Here is a 16,946-nt window from a genome sequence, read left to right as displayed (position 1 = left end):
CTTGTAAAGTTTGTATTGAAAAAGCACAACTCTTTCCATAAGTAAAAATATAGGTTATCACAGGAGAGCTTAGTTTAAAAACATGTATAATTTCAAGTGGAATAGAAGAAATGGTAATGGACGGAGTATTTTCTATCATCTCGGTAGTTTGAACCATCTAGTTTTTTTTTTTTTTTTTTTTTTGACAGCTGTAAATAAAGATTTCACAGTTTCATGGCTTGCTTCGCAAGATTATGCGCAATGCCATTTAAACGCCTCGGAATAAAATTAAAACATAAGCAATGAAAAAAGTTAAAAGAAGAACGAATGTCCTCTAGAATGCCCGTAATCCTGTGATCATCCTTGTCAGCTCCTGCTAATTGGTTGATAAGTTGCAAGCAGTCCGAAGAAACGTCCAGATGAAGATGTCGCCACTCTTGTGCCCATAGTACTATATCTCGAACCCCCTTGGCTTCAGCCTGTAGTGCCGATTCCGCTCTCGTGCGCACTTGTCTCCGTCCCAGTTCACTCCCCATATCATCATAAGCAATCCACCCGAAGGCCGCCTCAAAATTCCTGTTCCAGCTAGCATCTACCTTCACCCGTATCACCGCACATCCGTTCGGTATGCCGAGAATACACACCGGGTGACCATCTCGAATAGCCAAAGATTCCTCTTGAAGAGTCCCTTCCTCATCTGATCTCCTGCTACCTTGGCCCATTTTTTTTTATCAAGGGACTTCCTCAATATGTTCACTCGTTCTCGGATAGCCCGATAGATCATATTGGTGATAATATGCGAGTTGACATCCTGATCCTGGAATCTGATCCTATTTCGCGTAGTCCATAGGGCCCATAATGTAGCCACGAAAGAAATCACTTGATAGATCCCCTCTTCCTTTTTGGCTAAATAGCGGATCCAGTTGCAAATCCAATCAGAGATAGAGACGCCCTCGGCTCCTTCTACCCGAATGCCTAAATCAGAGCCTGCCCAGATTCGACTTGAGAAACCGCAGTCGCGGAAAAGATGCTCAGGCGTTTTCAAAGCCTGTTGACCCCTACCACACATACCGCATGATGGATCCACGTCAATACTCCGCTTGTAGAATTCATGCCCAATCGGTAAAACATTGGTAATAATTTTCCATATGAGAAGCTTCCACATCTGTGGAATTGGCAACTTCCAAAGTATTGTCCGACAAAAGAGTCGGCTTCGATCATTGAGTCTACTTTTGTCTTTAACAGTTCCTACTCTGATCATGTAATCCTCAAAGATTATTCCGTAGGCACTCTTCACCGTAAAGACACCCGACGTCGTGTGGGGCCAATAAATCTTATCCCTGAGTCTTACTTCACAACGCGGTATAGCCAATATCCGCATAGTCCATTCTTCCGTGAAAAGACTCTTTATGATGCCTTCATTCCAGTTACCATCAGATAGTAGAAGATCCCTTACCTGTAAGTTAGCAAGGTGACTGGTGTTGAGGCCTAGCCATTCATTTCTGGGTTCCGGCCTTTCTCCCCCCACCAACCTTTCCGTCCACACGTTTATCTTCGAGGCGATACCAGGCTTCCAGCCGATATTCTCCAGCACAAAAGATAGCCCATGGAGGATGCTACGTACTCCCCAAGAGCATCCAGTACCCCTGATAGGATGTATCCCATGATGAAAAGTTGCTGTCCCAAAGATCTTTTGTCGGAAAATCCTGCAAAAAAGAGAGTTCTCGCGAGATACAAGTCGCCATCCATGTTTAGCCAAAAGAGCTTGATTGAGGCATTGAACATTCCGAATGCCAAGCCCACCCGCACTCTTCGGCAAACTTAGGAAATTTTTGCTACACCAGTGGAGTTTATTCCCCAACTTACATCCCGCCCACCAAAATTGTGTCAAAATAGAGTTAATCTTTTTTGCCACACTTACCGGAACTTTGAAGACCGATAGAAAGTAGTTTGAGAGATTGGATAGAACCGATGAAATCGAGTAAGTCGTCTCCGCCGGTGATAGAAAAATCCCATTCCATGAAGAAATACGTCTGGTGACATGATCAATAATGGCAGCAAAAATCCCTTTCTTAGACTCTTTAAATCCGCCGGGATCCCAAGATATTTCCCAATTCCATTATTCTTCTTGATATTGAATGCTTTCATAATCTTCTGGGCCTTAATCAGAGTGGTATTCTGACTAAAGAGAATTCCCGATTTTTCCACATTTATTTTTTGCCCTGACGCATTGCAGTAGTCATTGATAATATGCACTAGATGGGCTACAGTATCCTCTTTATCCTTGAAAAAGAAAATTGAATCATCCGCAAATAAGAGGTGTGTAATTGGTCGCACTTCCCTAACTAATTGAATTCCATGAATCAGCCTTAGCTCATTAGCTTGTGCAATATTTCGGGAAAGGACTTCCATGCATATAATGAACAGGTAGGGGGATAGGGGATCACCTTGTCGAAGGCCGCACTGAGGTTTGAATTGTGGTAGTGGGATCCCATTCATCAGAATTTCATAGCTCACTGAAGTAAAGCAATTCATCATAAGCGTTATCAATGATTGAGGGAATCCATACCTCACCAAGACCGCTTCCAAGAAATCCCATCTAACTCGGTCGTACGCCTTACTCATATCCGCTTTAAAAGCACATAAAGCTTGCCGTCCATACCGGTGTATCGTTATTTTATTAATGGCCTCATGAGCCACGAGGATATTGTCACTAATGCTCCTGCCTGGGAGAAAAGCATTTTGTGTTTCGCTGACCAGTGAACCCATCACCCTTGCCAAGCGATTAGCAATACATTTTGTCACAATCCTCATCGTCACGTTACAAAGACTAATGGGGCGGTAATCCGAAACTCCTTCCGGGCTGTCTTTCTTTGGAATAAGAGTGATAAAGGTCCTATTAAGTTCCCGTAACACCCTGCCGGAGTTAAGAATGGATAAAATAGCCTTCGTAACATCACCTTTGACCATAGACCAACACCTTTGGAAGAAGACAGCAGGAATACCATCCGGTCCCGGAGCTTTGAGCGCACCCATTTGAAAAACCGCAGTGCGCACCTCCTTAGCTGTAAAAGGTCTGCTAAGGCGGTCCATTTCATCCTGGGAGAACGAGTGGTCAAGAGGCTGCAGCAAATCCTCGAAAACTGAACGATCTCTCCACTCCACATTAACATTCGAGGATAAATATAGATCCATAAAGGTATTCTGAAATTCATTCCGAATGTGATCCATATCATAATACCAAAATCCGTCCGATCCTTTAATCCCATGAATGTGATTTCTCCCCGCCCGTCCTTTTACCCAATTAAAGAAATATTTGGTGCATGTATCCCCATCAACCATCCACTTAACCTTTACCCTCTGTTTCGGAAAAGCCGCCACACCCTTGCAAACTCCGTCACTTCCTCATTTGTTTGTCTTGATACTCCTCATCACCATTCCCCGTGATGGCTAGTGACATCCCCCCTGTTCCAGCTTTTTGATCGAATTCTTCCCATTTCATGCGCCATTCAGCGCGTTTATCTAGAGCCCAATGCTTAGCACACGTCCTTATTCTAGATAATTTCCTATTCACTTGGTACACCGGTGATCCTAAGACAGCCCTCCTCCACTCAGTCCGAATCCTCTCCATACACTCCTCATGTTCTAAAACCCAGGCATCAAGCTTATATGGTCTACTTCCTTTTGTTTCCACAAGATTCAGATCAACTTCAATAGGTGCATGATCCGAGATTTGGATTGGGTAATGTTTGATACCAGTATTTGGGAAAACAGTAAACCAATCCTTTGATCCATAGGCTTTATCAATTCGCTCATAAACTCGCTTCTCACCCTTAGATTATTGCACCACGTGAAGCGTGGTCCTTTGAACGGTATATCCAAGAGTTCATTGCGAATTTTCCATAAGTTAAACTCCGTACTAATTCGAACTACACAACTAACACAAGACATTATTCTGTATGTTCGTATGAGTTTAACTAAACATACTATCATAACAAGCTCCCACTTCAAAGTCAAGGCCTCAAGGTATGTAACCATATCATATCTTAGGCATCGAGGACAAGCATCCAAATGTTGGTTAATAAATGAGGAGGTAAGCTGTTCTAAGATTCGAAATGCATCAACTGTCTGATTTGTAATTTTGAATTCTGGTTCTTCCCTATATATTCGCCGCTCTCCAACATGTATTATCTGTGCACATTCTGAATCGAAGGAATTTCCATAATGTCCTGGAGTAATCAGAACACAGAGCATACCTAGCATCATTCAAAGGCGAGCTGATCCCACAAATACACACAAGCAATTAAGTCACTATGCAACAATCAAAGCATTGCTTCTTATGAGAAATGAAGCAGGAAAACACGATATCTATAAACAAGGCGCAATCGAATTGCAGAAATGATAGCCTGGAAGCATATACACCATACAATCATTCAATTCCAATAAACGCAAACTGTAAACATGCAAAGATACACCACTTTCCAGCCAGTGGGGGACTAATACAATCTTAACACCGATGTCACTGTCTAAGATGTGCTGAGAAGTTCTAAACTCAGAATAAACCAAACCTCAAATACTGTCAAACTGCATCAAAACATCACCATTCTCATCTAGAGTAAAATCCTTGAGAAAGTTCAGTTACATAATCAACAGTTTCTGAACAATAGCCCCCCAAAGGCATTGTTCCAAAGACTCCATACCTATTCGTGGAGTTTACAAACTGCTACCTAGCACAGAAATCTCATATGAGATCCGGCTTGGCTTCTAAAGCACAAATCATTATAATTCATCAGAAAACGAATACACTAGTATGAGCATGCATAGCTCAGCCAGTCATGCTGTAGTCCTCGGGTGGCGGGAAATGACTATAGCTCCCTGGCATTTCCATTTTTCCAATCAAGTGATCGATTCCTGCAAGAATCATCATGAAAACACATTACACATATGAAGCCGATCCAATGTCATCCCTAGGGGTTGATCAACAACTCTAACATCTCAGTTTAGCGTGAGTCGTAAGCCCACTGCATTACCAATCACAATCTCTGATATTTTATCTGAGTGGCTTACTCTGTATTACAGAGTTATTTCAGAAATTATTTAGGCTCCTGTGCTTTTATCTGTTGCCATGCAACCAGTGCTCCAAAAATAAAGAAGAAGCCAACTATATGCAACCAATAAAGATTGATGCGTGAAAAAAAGGGGTAGCTAAGTGAGGGTGGCTCATTACCTTGGATCCTGTGTGTTTAGTCTCCAAGATATGTCAGCTTATTAGATGAAATATAATACCACACAGAAATATACCAAGATGGGAACATAGACTTGGATATCTTGGGTGTTTCTAAGAAAAAGATCATTGACATCACAATCTTAGAAAATTCTACAACATATATAGGAATCTCTAAATCTTCCAATTCCTTTTTCCCCTTTTGCCATCAAGAAGACAAGAAGTGTTTCTAGTTATTTATGAGCATTACCATGTTGTTAGCAGTGCATGTAACAGTTGCATTTGGTCACCCAAAAGCCAAATAAGACTGCTGAATACAAAATGAAAAGAAAAAATACAAATTTTCCTGAAAATCTCCATCGCGAGAATGCAACTGTGGTAACTTACAAGTTTAAAAGCAGGCTGTTTCCCCTCCCCTCATGTTTATATACTCCCTCCATCCCAATTTTATTGTGCGTTATTCTTACAATTTCCAAACGAGAAAAAGACTCGCTATTCAATGGTTCTAGATTATGATGGAACAAAGTAAAATGGCTCACTAAGATAGATGCACTTAATTATTACTCTCAAAGATCAGTCATTCGATGCAATTATCATGGTAAGTTTCATCTTGGGTCCTAAATCAGCCTCTTTGTGTTAACAACACGTGTCAGGCTGCATACATGCCACCCCCAACCCCCTCATTTGTGAGAGATATTGAGGCACTGGGGTTTGTTGCTGTTGCGGATAGCTATCTTACAACATTCCTCGTCCTTTTGTGCAATGAGAGAAAGTGTTTATGTAAGGCAGAAGGTAGGTGGAGGAAATGTGACATTGTAGATATAACTATAAAACCAAGATGAAACTAATGTAAATTCATACTTGGGTTCTGCAAGATACTTTCATAGAAGGCCAGTTGGCTGAGACTCTGCGGAGATCTAGAACTACCATCTGATGCAAAAACAGGCTCCATTTTGCTAGACAGTGGGTCAACTGAGTGCATCCCGGAACTTATCTCCTGGTTTTGGTAGCATAGATCTTCACTACTTGGAGCTAAGTTGTTCTCAGATCCGAAAGTTTCGGGCTTTGTCTTCTTGTCTTTGGGCGATTCTACATCAGTCTCAACTTCGGATTCACCATTATTGTTCTGTGCAGTGTTTAACTGCTTTCTTTTCGACCTGGCACGCCTATTTTGGAACCAATTATAGACGTTTGTTTCAGAGATTTGACCATGTTGAGACAATTCACCAGTTATTTCTTTGATCTTTTGTTTGCTTGGAGTTCCAGTGCCTTGGTCAAAGATGCGCTCCAAGATCTGAAGTTGCACAGGTGTTGGGGTCCACCTTTGTCGGGCAGATATCTTGTGACCAACAGCCGTCACCAGAGGATCACAGTATAAATTTCCCAACCGCACTCCTGTCGAATGTGAGCAAATGATAAGAATGTAAGGACACACACACCATCTATGACGATGATTTAAAATTAATAGCTGAAACTACAACCACTATCAAGTGTAAACCCTTGTAAAAGCAGGGTATAGGGAAAATTCACTCAAGTGGTAAACATCTGCGCAAAAATACACGGTACTGTTTTTGAAACATTTGTACTCATTTTGACAATTACAGCCATGTATAATCGAGTTTTAGTGACGATTAACTTTCAAATTTCTAAAACTCGCCTCAAATTTTTCTAAATATACGACAATTACGCCTTCCACACCCAATACTTCTTAACAATGAGTACTCAAATTGTTGTTGAAGATATGTACCGACACCAAATCAATCAACCATGTAATTAAATGACTAAATACGTACAGAGTATTAAAAATTCATAATTCTACACACACACACACACACAAATACGGAGCAACACATATCGCGGGGTAAGAGACGGTAGGATATTCGCACTTAAAAATCAATCAACCATGTAATCCAAACTACTGAATTGCGGGGAAAACACAAATTATAAAATAAGACGGTCTCTTGTTAATTGGGCAAACACTCATTTATTAGGATCTAGCAAAAAAAATAGTGGCTCATAAAAAAAAGGGTTTTACTGCACAAAACCCTAGTATACAACCGAAGCAAAATCCTGAAACCTACGAAATAAGTTGGCACAAAAAAATGTGAAAAGTAGAACAACGACAAGAAAGAAAGAAGGCCCAATTAATTACTAATTAATAAAGACATGAGAACATGAAAATTGAGAGATAGAGTAATAAAAGAATGACATAATTACCAGCAAGATCTTGTTGAGAAGTGATGGATTTATGCATTTCAACAAGTTGTTCACAAATGGTGGCATAAACAGCAATTTGTGTCCTTAATATTTCCAATTGTTCATCTGTCATTACTTTCACATACAATACTTCATTCAACCCATTACTATTAATAGTATTTTCCATGGTGATTCCTCCATTTTCGTTCTCCGGCGGCATAATTGTTGGGATTATTTGTTGATGATCATCCATGGGTTTGGGTTTGGGTTTGGGCAATAATTCAGACGATAACGCGATACACACGTATGAAATGGATGTGAAAAGTGGTGATTTCGTTTTGACTTGAGGGAGTGTGTGTGAGGGATTTACGGGGGAATTTAAGGATGGTCTAATGTGACTTAAGGCATGTGCGTAACTTACTCCTGCTATCGAGGCCAGGGTGCTCTGCGCCGCTCTTTTGTCCCCTTCTCTTACCTCATTTTGTTTTTCTTAATACACCATTCTTATTTATTTATTAAGACCATAAATTACAGCTTAATTATTATTTTATACAAATTCTCATTTGTGACGATACTATTTTGTCACAAACTTGTTAACATGTCACAAAGAGCAAGTGGGACTTGGGAGGGGAGCTGCAAGAGGCACAAGCTTGTGACTGTCACAAGTAAGACAGATTAATTATTTTAATATGTTATTTATCAAACAATTAAATTAATAGATTAGTGAGTTAAATATGTTGAAAGTTTTGAATATATTCAAATTTACAATATATTGTTTATTAAACAAGGTTAGGCTTTGTCTAACCTTGTTTGGCAAAACTAGCCGAAACCTGATAAGGTATCAAAATTAGGAGCTGATAAGGTAGCTGATTTTTATTAGAAGTGTTTGGAAACTAGCTGAAAAGGTATCTGATATATTGATCAAATGGCGTAAAAGGGCATGGTTATTATTGTTATCGTTTATATTTTTGCTATTATTCTTGTGTTATTATCATTGGCGTTGTTAGTAATAAAGTCATAATGTACTTTTTTCAATATATTTGCGTAAGTCTCCAACATGTTTCAAGAAGGATGGGAACAATAATTAATATATCACAATTAGGTAAAGAAAAAAATTCAAACAATATATCATCGAAAAGTGTATTATATGAATAGTTCTCTGTTAAACTCATAAACAAAAAAAAATTAATTTTTCGATTTTTTCCGATGAAGTGTACCGATGAATTTTATTTAACGGTTGTTTGTGTTATTTGAGAGAAGTATTGAATGAGATTTTAATTGACAACATTAAAAAATAAAATAGGTAGACAAAAAAGAATCAGGTACCTGATTTCTCAAATGTTACACGAGGTAGCATTTCATTTCAGGTCAAAAAAGGTAGCTGCCAAACACTCTAAAAAAACAAGGTGCCTGATTTTTTTTGACAAAAAGGTTATTTGAGGCAAATCATGTACCTGAAGTGTACTGTCAAACGGAGCCTTATTATAAAACATGTTCAATTTGTACATGAAAATAATATAATTGTCATATAGACTGCTAATTACCAAACACATTTTTGTAAATTTGCTAATTTAATTTAATAGTCAAACAAGATACTAAAATCTGCTAATCTTATTCTAGTAATGTTATTCGCTATTATAAATTTATTCATGTCGTTTACCAAACAGAGTCATGATTAGACTAGAGGAAGGATATGATAAGAGTGAGCTTATAAGTTGTAATCCTTATTCAACCCGTCGCAGAGGCGGTTCTAATAGGGGTGTAAGGGGTTCACCTGCATCCCCTTTATTCTGAAATATTTACAATTTAGTGTCAACTAAGGTTCATCAAATGCTTAGTGGTGCAGTGGTTATATACTTAGGCCCTGTTCTTTCCGGCTTATTTTCAGCTCACTTCAGTTCAGCTCAGCTCTATTCAATTCAGTTCAGTTCAATTCAACTCTATTCAATTCATTATTTCATTCGATTCAAATTTCTTTATTCATTCAACTCACTCCATTCATTCAAATTTATTTCATTCAAATCCACTAAATTCATCCAATTTCAATTTTGCAAATCTTAAACTTAATAATTTTTATTAATATTATATATTTATTATTATTATTATTATTATTATTGTTGTTGTTATTATTATTATTATTATTATCATTATTAATTTATTATTAATTAATCATCCTCATTATTGTTATTATTATGAATATTATGGTAATTAAAATCGATAATATTCATATTAATAAAATTAATACTATTACTATTATTATTATTAACATGAATATGAATATTAATTAATAATAATATTATTAATAACATTGTTAATTTTAATATTACTATTATTAATACCTAATTATTTTTTCATATACGAACTTACTCTTTCACATACACTTTTTCATAACGTTCTATTTTTTACCCTTTTCACCTAAAACTGGACCAAGTGAAATCTTAAATCAATATTTTTTCCTAAAACTTAATTTAATTGCTCAAATGACTTAAAACTTACAAGATGGATTCTGATTTATCAAATAATAAATTAATTTACTTGTTATCAATAATTGATATTATTTGTTGAGTTTTAATTAATCAACCAAATTTTATTTATTTGATTAAGATGAAATTAGGGCCTGTTGATTATTCTTATTTATCTAATTAATTAAATTAGGATTGTTGGTGCTTCGTGGTGGCTACCAAATCAATCAAATTTTAATGATAAACGGCTAGACTTTGAACATCAATCTAGCAAATCGATGCTCCATTATTTTACCTAATTAGATTGATGGTGAACCGTGGTTCATGGTGGCTACCTAGTTAATCACTCAAATTAGTATAATTACTATTATTATTATTATTAATGTTATTCTTCTGATTGTTCTAATAATAATAATAATAATAATAATAATAATAATAACATTTATATTAATATTAATATTAATATTAATAACTATAATAATAACAATAATAACAATAAAAACAACAGCAACAACAACAACAACAACAACAACAACAACAACAACAACAACAACAACAACAACAATTATTATTATTATTATTATTATTATTATTATTATTATTATTATTATTATTATTATTATTATTTCAGTTCAATTCAAATTTCAATCACCTTAGTTCGATTCAAATTATTCGATTCGATTATTTCAAACATTGATTCGATTCGATCCATTTCGGCTCCATTCATTGATTCGATTCTTCTCCATTGATTCGATTTTCATTCGGCTCCATTCGATTCAATTCATTCGATTCCAAAAAAAAGCGAAAAAACGCGCCTTACTCTCTATTGGTTTGGTCATGAGTTTGAACCTTGTGGCTTACATTTTTGCACTTTTATCTCATTTAGTAATAAATTGTGACTTTAATACTATTTAATGCCTAATTTTAATCCTTTATTTCCATAATTGTATTTTTTATATATTCGTTCTATTATTTTTGTCGTTTTTTGGTAATTTCATCAATTTTTATATAAAGTTTATGTTAAGGAAATCAAGAGTTAAAGTTGTAGTTTTAATGTCGTGACTTTTAAAATTTTAGCTCCGATCACCAAAATTATTGTTAAGTTTTTGCACCTCTATGATCAAATCCTAAAATCGCCCCTGACTCGTCGATACCTCTTAAATCCGTTTTATGCCTTATCTACCGTTAATTTTTTTTTCTTTTTAAAGCACTTGAGTAGAGGCGGCACATTGAAACGGACAAATGATAAAGAGATGGTATGGAACTATGGACTAGGAAGGAGGAGCAATAAGTAATAGCGTAGAAAATGGGGGCAAAAAAGGACAAAGGAAAAGGTTACCCAACTTTTGACCGGAATTACCCGTTTTGCTTTTCCTCTTCAATTGGCGGTGGGAGAAGTTGGAAGTTGCATGGGATCCCATTTTTAACATTTGCCTTATCTTTCTTACCTTTTAAACACTCTCCTTCACTTCTCTCTTAGTGCTATTTTTATCCCAAACGTTTTGTTTGTGACGGACATTATTCATCACAAACTTTGTGATGGATAGTGCTCCTCTCACAATAAGGCAAGTGGGTGGGTAAGTGGGGGAAAATGGAGCACCCCATGGATAATATCACTTGCATATTGTGAGAGGGGCACTATCCGTCTTCAGCTTGTGACGGATAGTGCCTGTCTTCAATGAGAATTTGTGATTTTTATCAAAGGGTCTCATTAGGGATCTCCGTTTATAGCTATAGACGGGTCAAATATCCACCCACTGTAAGCAAAACGGGTTAAATGTTACCACTTTAACGCCAAATGTCACCAGTACCATTTACTTGTGATAAGCTACCGGTTGTAACTTAGAAAATGGCACTGGTGACATTTAGCGTTAAGGTGGTGACATTTTGCCCGTTTTACTTAAAGTGGGTGAATATTTGGTTCGTCTATAACTATAGACGGAGATGCGCCGTCTATAATGAGAATTTGTGTATTTTTATTGAGTTTATCAACTATATTTAAATATATAATTTATTGTATACAAAGTTTGTTTATTAAATATTTTAGTTGAATTTATTGTTACATTGATTCTATCTATAAGATTGCCCTACATAAAAATTTGTGATTTTATTAATATACTTGAATTTATTATCCTTCTATACAAGTGAATTGTTGTGCAGAACAACAGAAGTATTGATACCCTATTGTTTGGTCTTTGTTGTACCGTGTCCATGATCCATGCATAATAGTATGATATGTCCGCTTTGGTTCAAACCCACACGGATTTACTCTTGAGCTCTTTTCCAAAGCGACCCGTACTATTATATTTTGTTAACACTTAAAAATATATTCTTTCATCTTTACACCACCGATGTGGAATATGTTTTTACACCCTAACAATCTTTCTTTCAAACCAAAGACTATCATCTTAACTCGGATCTTGGCCTCCATGGAGAAGTCAAAACTCCTCACACCATCCAACCCCAACCAATTTCTGCACCGCATGTCATCGCATGGTCAAGTTAATGCTCTCACATGCTTTTTGTCTTGCATGTCCATGTGTCCCACTTGGGACCGTACTACACATACATATTGAACTCCTTTGCCTCGAGTATACCCTGGATTGGGTCTGCCACTTAATCAGAAGTCTTAAAACACCAGAGGCAGCCTAATAAGGATCTCACCTGATCAACAGTTCTAGTTGAACCTTATTAGGCCCTGGTACTATTTGTCGTGAAAGCATTGATACCCTCTTGTGGGCAACTGCTGCACCGATGTCCACAATCCATAATAATGCGATATTGTTTGCTTTCAGTCAAGTCCTCACAGATTTATCCATGGACGCCTTTTCAAAAACTTCGTACTATTAAATAAATAATTTGTAGATATTTATAAGGGTTATTTCATATGAATAATCAATCATATGGATAACCTGCTTAAATTACAATCCTTTAAGTAATCTGAATTTAATCCCTCATATCCCACCTTCCTTCCCAGAACAAACTGGCTTGTTTTTTTGACCTGCTATAACAGGTGACAAATGATGTTGCCACTAATATTTCATATGAATAATTCATCCTATGGATGACTTGCTCAAATTACTCTATCCTTTAATCTCTCCTACCACCATCATGCTTTTTTAACCACCCAATCACCATCACGTTCGGCGGTTGAGGCGGCGGTGACGGAAAAGAGTGCTTGTGATGAGAATTGAGTTAATGAGAATGTCGGGAATAGGAATAGGGAGAATATTGGATCTTTGGAGAAGGTGGCTAAAGGATTGTTGTTGTTGTTGTCGTCTTGGTTTGGTGGTGGTGGGGTCTTTGTGTTAATCATTAGAACATTCTAGTCTATTTCCGTATCTTATATCGCCTTGTTCGCTACTCTTTCTATATTTCTTGTAATTATTTCTTTCCTTATATCTTGCATAATTTGGGTAAATATGTTATTAGGTTTTCCATAATCCTTGTATTGAAATACTATAAATATTGTACCTCATTGCATTAATACAATCACAACATTCAAAATCAAAATCAATCTCTTGCTTTTCTAACATGGTATCAAGTTTGTAAGATCCGTCTTACCCCAATTGCCTTCAATTTTTTTCGGTCTCCCTCAATCCCTAATAACCCGTTCCTTCCCCTGCCATGGCTTCCCATGAACAATCATCCCGAACCCAAACGATCCCAACACCCCTTTCATCGATGTCAACTTATCCCAATGCAAAGAACTCACCCTTCTTACCTACTTCAACTGGAAAACACAATTGTCCAACATCCTCTTCGGATACGATCTTCTGAAATTCGTGGATGGAACACATCCCGCACCTCCCGCCACCCTCACTGACGAAAGAACAAAAACGACCAAAAAAAACCCAGCCCTTCACACTTGGCAGCGCCAAGACCGTCTCATACTTGGTGCAATTGCCGGCACACTGCCTACCAACATAGCTTCCCTTCTCACGAATGTAACTACTTCCCGTGAAGCCTGGCTTATCCGCGCCAACACGTATGCTAACCCCTCGAGGGGTCATATCCTTCAAGTCAAGGACGCCCTTGACTCCCTCTCCAAAGGTGACCTCTCTATATCCGATTACATGACCAAATCTACTCCAACAAACTTGCTGCTCTTGGCAAACCTATGGATGCCGAGGACATCGTCGCTAAAATTCTCCGTGGCCTTGACAAAACTTACCAACCTGTCATTGACGCCATACGAGCCCGAGACACAACCATATCCTTTGATGCCCTTCATGAAAAATTAATCAATCGTGAACTCACCATTAAGCAAACCACTCCTTCGCCTGACATAGCTTATCCCGTGACTTCTCTCGCTGCCCAATCCCGCCCAAACTATAACCGTAACTACTCTCGACAATTTCCACAAACACCCCTGCTTCCCACACCCACATCTACTACTGCAACCGAGCCCCAAACCCCCTTCAAAGGTCGATGTCAATATTGTAAATATCCTGATCATTACCTTACCGTCTCTCGTAAGTTTAAACATGTTTTCCCACTCTTCAAATTCCTGACTTGCCTTTCCCGCCTCCTAGGTCTACAACCCGCACCTCATCAACACCACAACCCCAAGTCACACGGCTGCTGCCTCCCTGCCTTCCTCCTCTCGTCCTTGGATAGTTTATAGTGGTGTTAGTCATCATATAACAAACGACCTTGCTAATGTTTCCCTTCACTCACCCTACGACGGCTCAGATGATGTGATCATTGGTGACGGTACTTCCTTACCTATCTCTGCCATAGGTTCCTTTATATTTCATACTTCTTCTTCATCTTTAAAATTTTTTAATGTCTTACATGTTCCTCGTATTTCTCGCAAAATATTTTCTGTCTCTCAATTTTGTCGTGATAACAATGCTAAAATCGAGTTTTCTTCCTCCCCTTCTTTCTTAATTAAGGACATCAACACGAGTCAGGTGCTGTTTCAAGGCAATCTTGGAGATGGTGTCTATCTTTGGCACCCACCGTCTCCTCAAGCATATCTTGGCCTTCTTGCTCCGTCACTCGCATGGCATCACAAATTAGGACACCCGTGTAAATCTATTTTATTTTATTTACACACTAATTACTCTTTAAGTATATCATCTCTAGATTACTCAAATTGTAATGCTTGCGATATCAATAAAAGTCACAAATTAGTTTTTTCCGAATCCTCTTTACGCTCCAATGCACCTCTTGAACTCATGTTTTCTGATGTCTGGACTTCTCTCGTTCTCTCTTACGACAAATTTAAATACTATGTTATTTTTGTCGACCACTTCACCAAATACATATGGTTTTATTCCCTTAAAAAGAAATCTGATACACACTCTGTTTTTCAACGACTTAAAGCTCTTGTCGAAAAATATTTTAATCCTCCTATAAAGCAACGTTTTTCAGACAATGGTGGTGAATATCTAAAACTCACGCCTCTTTTGTCCACTTCTGGTGTCACTCACCTCACTTCACCACCACATACCCCAGAACACAATGGGTACGCGGAACGCCGACACCGTCATTGTGGACATGGGCCACAAGCCGGTCTGCGGGCGAGAGCCGCCTACCGGTCCGTAGTCACTTACCTGCACGTCAAGCCAATCTGTGGAAATGCAGCGGTCTTTTGAAAGCCACGTTCGGTGACGTAAAAATGCTTTCGACCGGATCGCTTTAAATCGGTCGGTTTCGTCTCGGCAAAGGCCTCGAAACGATATAGAGATTTTCGGAGTCGCCACCAAGCACTTGTGGGATGCTTGAAACCCGTTCGAATCCACTTTATACCTAGGTCAATCAAGGCAAAAAGTGGTGTTTGACATAGGTACTAAAGATAAGGACTCGTCTCCTTTTTAGCATTCTATGCCTAAAATGACTCTCGTGCGCCCTGGATAAGGCCATCCACTATCCAAAGGTTCCGAGTAAGGGGTGAGGGTACGTATTGGGAAGCCCTTTAATCGGACACCCAATCCCGCCCGCGTTAGCGGCCTCTACTGATCGATCGTGGTTGTTTAAGTGCAAAAGTTGATAAAACGGTTTAAATGCATGAATGCGCATCCAAAAGTCTTAACCTAACATGTGAATATTTCCTAAGTCGGTTTTTTATGCATGTACCAAGAAATTGGTGTCAAATTTGGATTTAGATTGATTTGCATGTGAAAACGAAAATTAAACATCCATTTACCAAGTTCGGTTAATGATGCTTAACACGATCCATTTATTGAAAAGGGGTGTCAAATGACAAAGTGTAAAAATATAAGCTTGTCAATCTGATCCGTCAGGTATTCGGATTAACCATAATCGGGATCGTCCTAGACAAATGCTAAAATGAAACAGAACAGTGCCAGGCAGCCTCATTGGGGCGCGAGCCTATTGGCGAGGGAAATGGCTCTGCCCGGGTTTTAAAATATGAAAACATACGGCCTCTTGGGACGCGAGTCAGACGACGACCCAAGGGGCGTCTCCTGGTTGTAAAAAAAAAGGTTGTTTAAAGCCGTTTTTTGTAATTAATGATTTGCAAGTATGGTCTGCATGACTCGGAATAATTACTATTATGTTAGTAATATTCGTTGTCGGATTTGCAAGTTTGAAAAGCATATTAAAGTGTGTAAAAGGAAAAATGTTTGATTTGAACTAATTATGTTAAGTTCAATTATTTGTAATTAGTCAATTTTGTCATCGTACTCGGATTAAACCGACATGGTATAAAGAACCAAAGATGATTATGAATTATGACTAATATGTTTGCAAATGTAAATAAATGAGAAAGATGCTAAGTAAAATAAAAGGGGGTTAAAATACCCTTTAATTTGTAATTAACCAATAATATCATCGAGTCACGGAATAAACCGTCATGGTATAAAGAACCAAGGATGATTTTTGTAATGGTCAAAATATGTTTATCATAGAAATGAATTAAAATGGTAAATAAAAGAAAAGAATTTCCTTTAAAATGTAATTAACCAATTAATATCACCGAGTCACGGATTAAACCGTCATGGTATATGGAACCAAGGGTGATTATAATTTAAGGCTAAAAAGTTTGTCATAAAAATGAATTAAAATGGTAAAAACCGTAAAAGGAAAGAAGTCAAAAATAAAAGAAAGTGTTGAAG

General features: G+C 37.8%; 2 protein-coding genes across 2 annotated transcripts; both read right to left on the bottom strand.

Annotated features, from left to right (window-relative positions):
• Positions 1-203: 203 nt before the first annotated feature.
• On the bottom strand, positions 204-3,210 carry LOC141617264 (uncharacterized). The gene is made up of 3 exons (XM_074434448.1): positions 1,901-3,210; positions 692-1,685; positions 204-575 (listed from the first exon to the last, which is right to left on the bottom strand). Exons 1-3 carry the CDS (start codon positions 3,208-3,210, stop codon positions 204-206), a joined length of 2,676 nt encoding a protein of 891 aa, XP_074290549.1.
• Positions 3,211-4,396: 1,186 nt separating this feature from the next.
• Positions 4,397-7,821, bottom strand: LOC141623266 (WUSCHEL-related homeobox 8-like). The gene is made up of 3 exons (XM_074439355.1): positions 7,421-7,821; positions 6,065-6,598; positions 4,397-4,890 (listed from the first exon to the last, which is right to left on the bottom strand). Exons 1-3 carry the CDS (start codon positions 7,650-7,652, stop codon positions 4,805-4,807), a joined length of 852 nt encoding a protein of 283 aa, XP_074295456.1. The 5' UTR covers positions 7,653-7,821; the 3' UTR covers positions 4,397-4,804.
• Positions 7,822-16,946: the final 9,125 nt, after the last annotated feature.

Source organism: Silene latifolia, chromosome X (assembly GCF_048544455.1).
Source record: "Silene latifolia isolate original U9 population chromosome X, ASM4854445v1, whole genome shotgun sequence".
Classification (NCBI taxonomy): Eukaryota; Viridiplantae; Streptophyta; class Magnoliopsida; order Caryophyllales; family Caryophyllaceae; genus Silene; species Silene latifolia.
The sequence above is the reverse complement of the archived record's forward strand: the minus strand, read 5'-3'. Positions and strand labels throughout refer to the sequence as shown.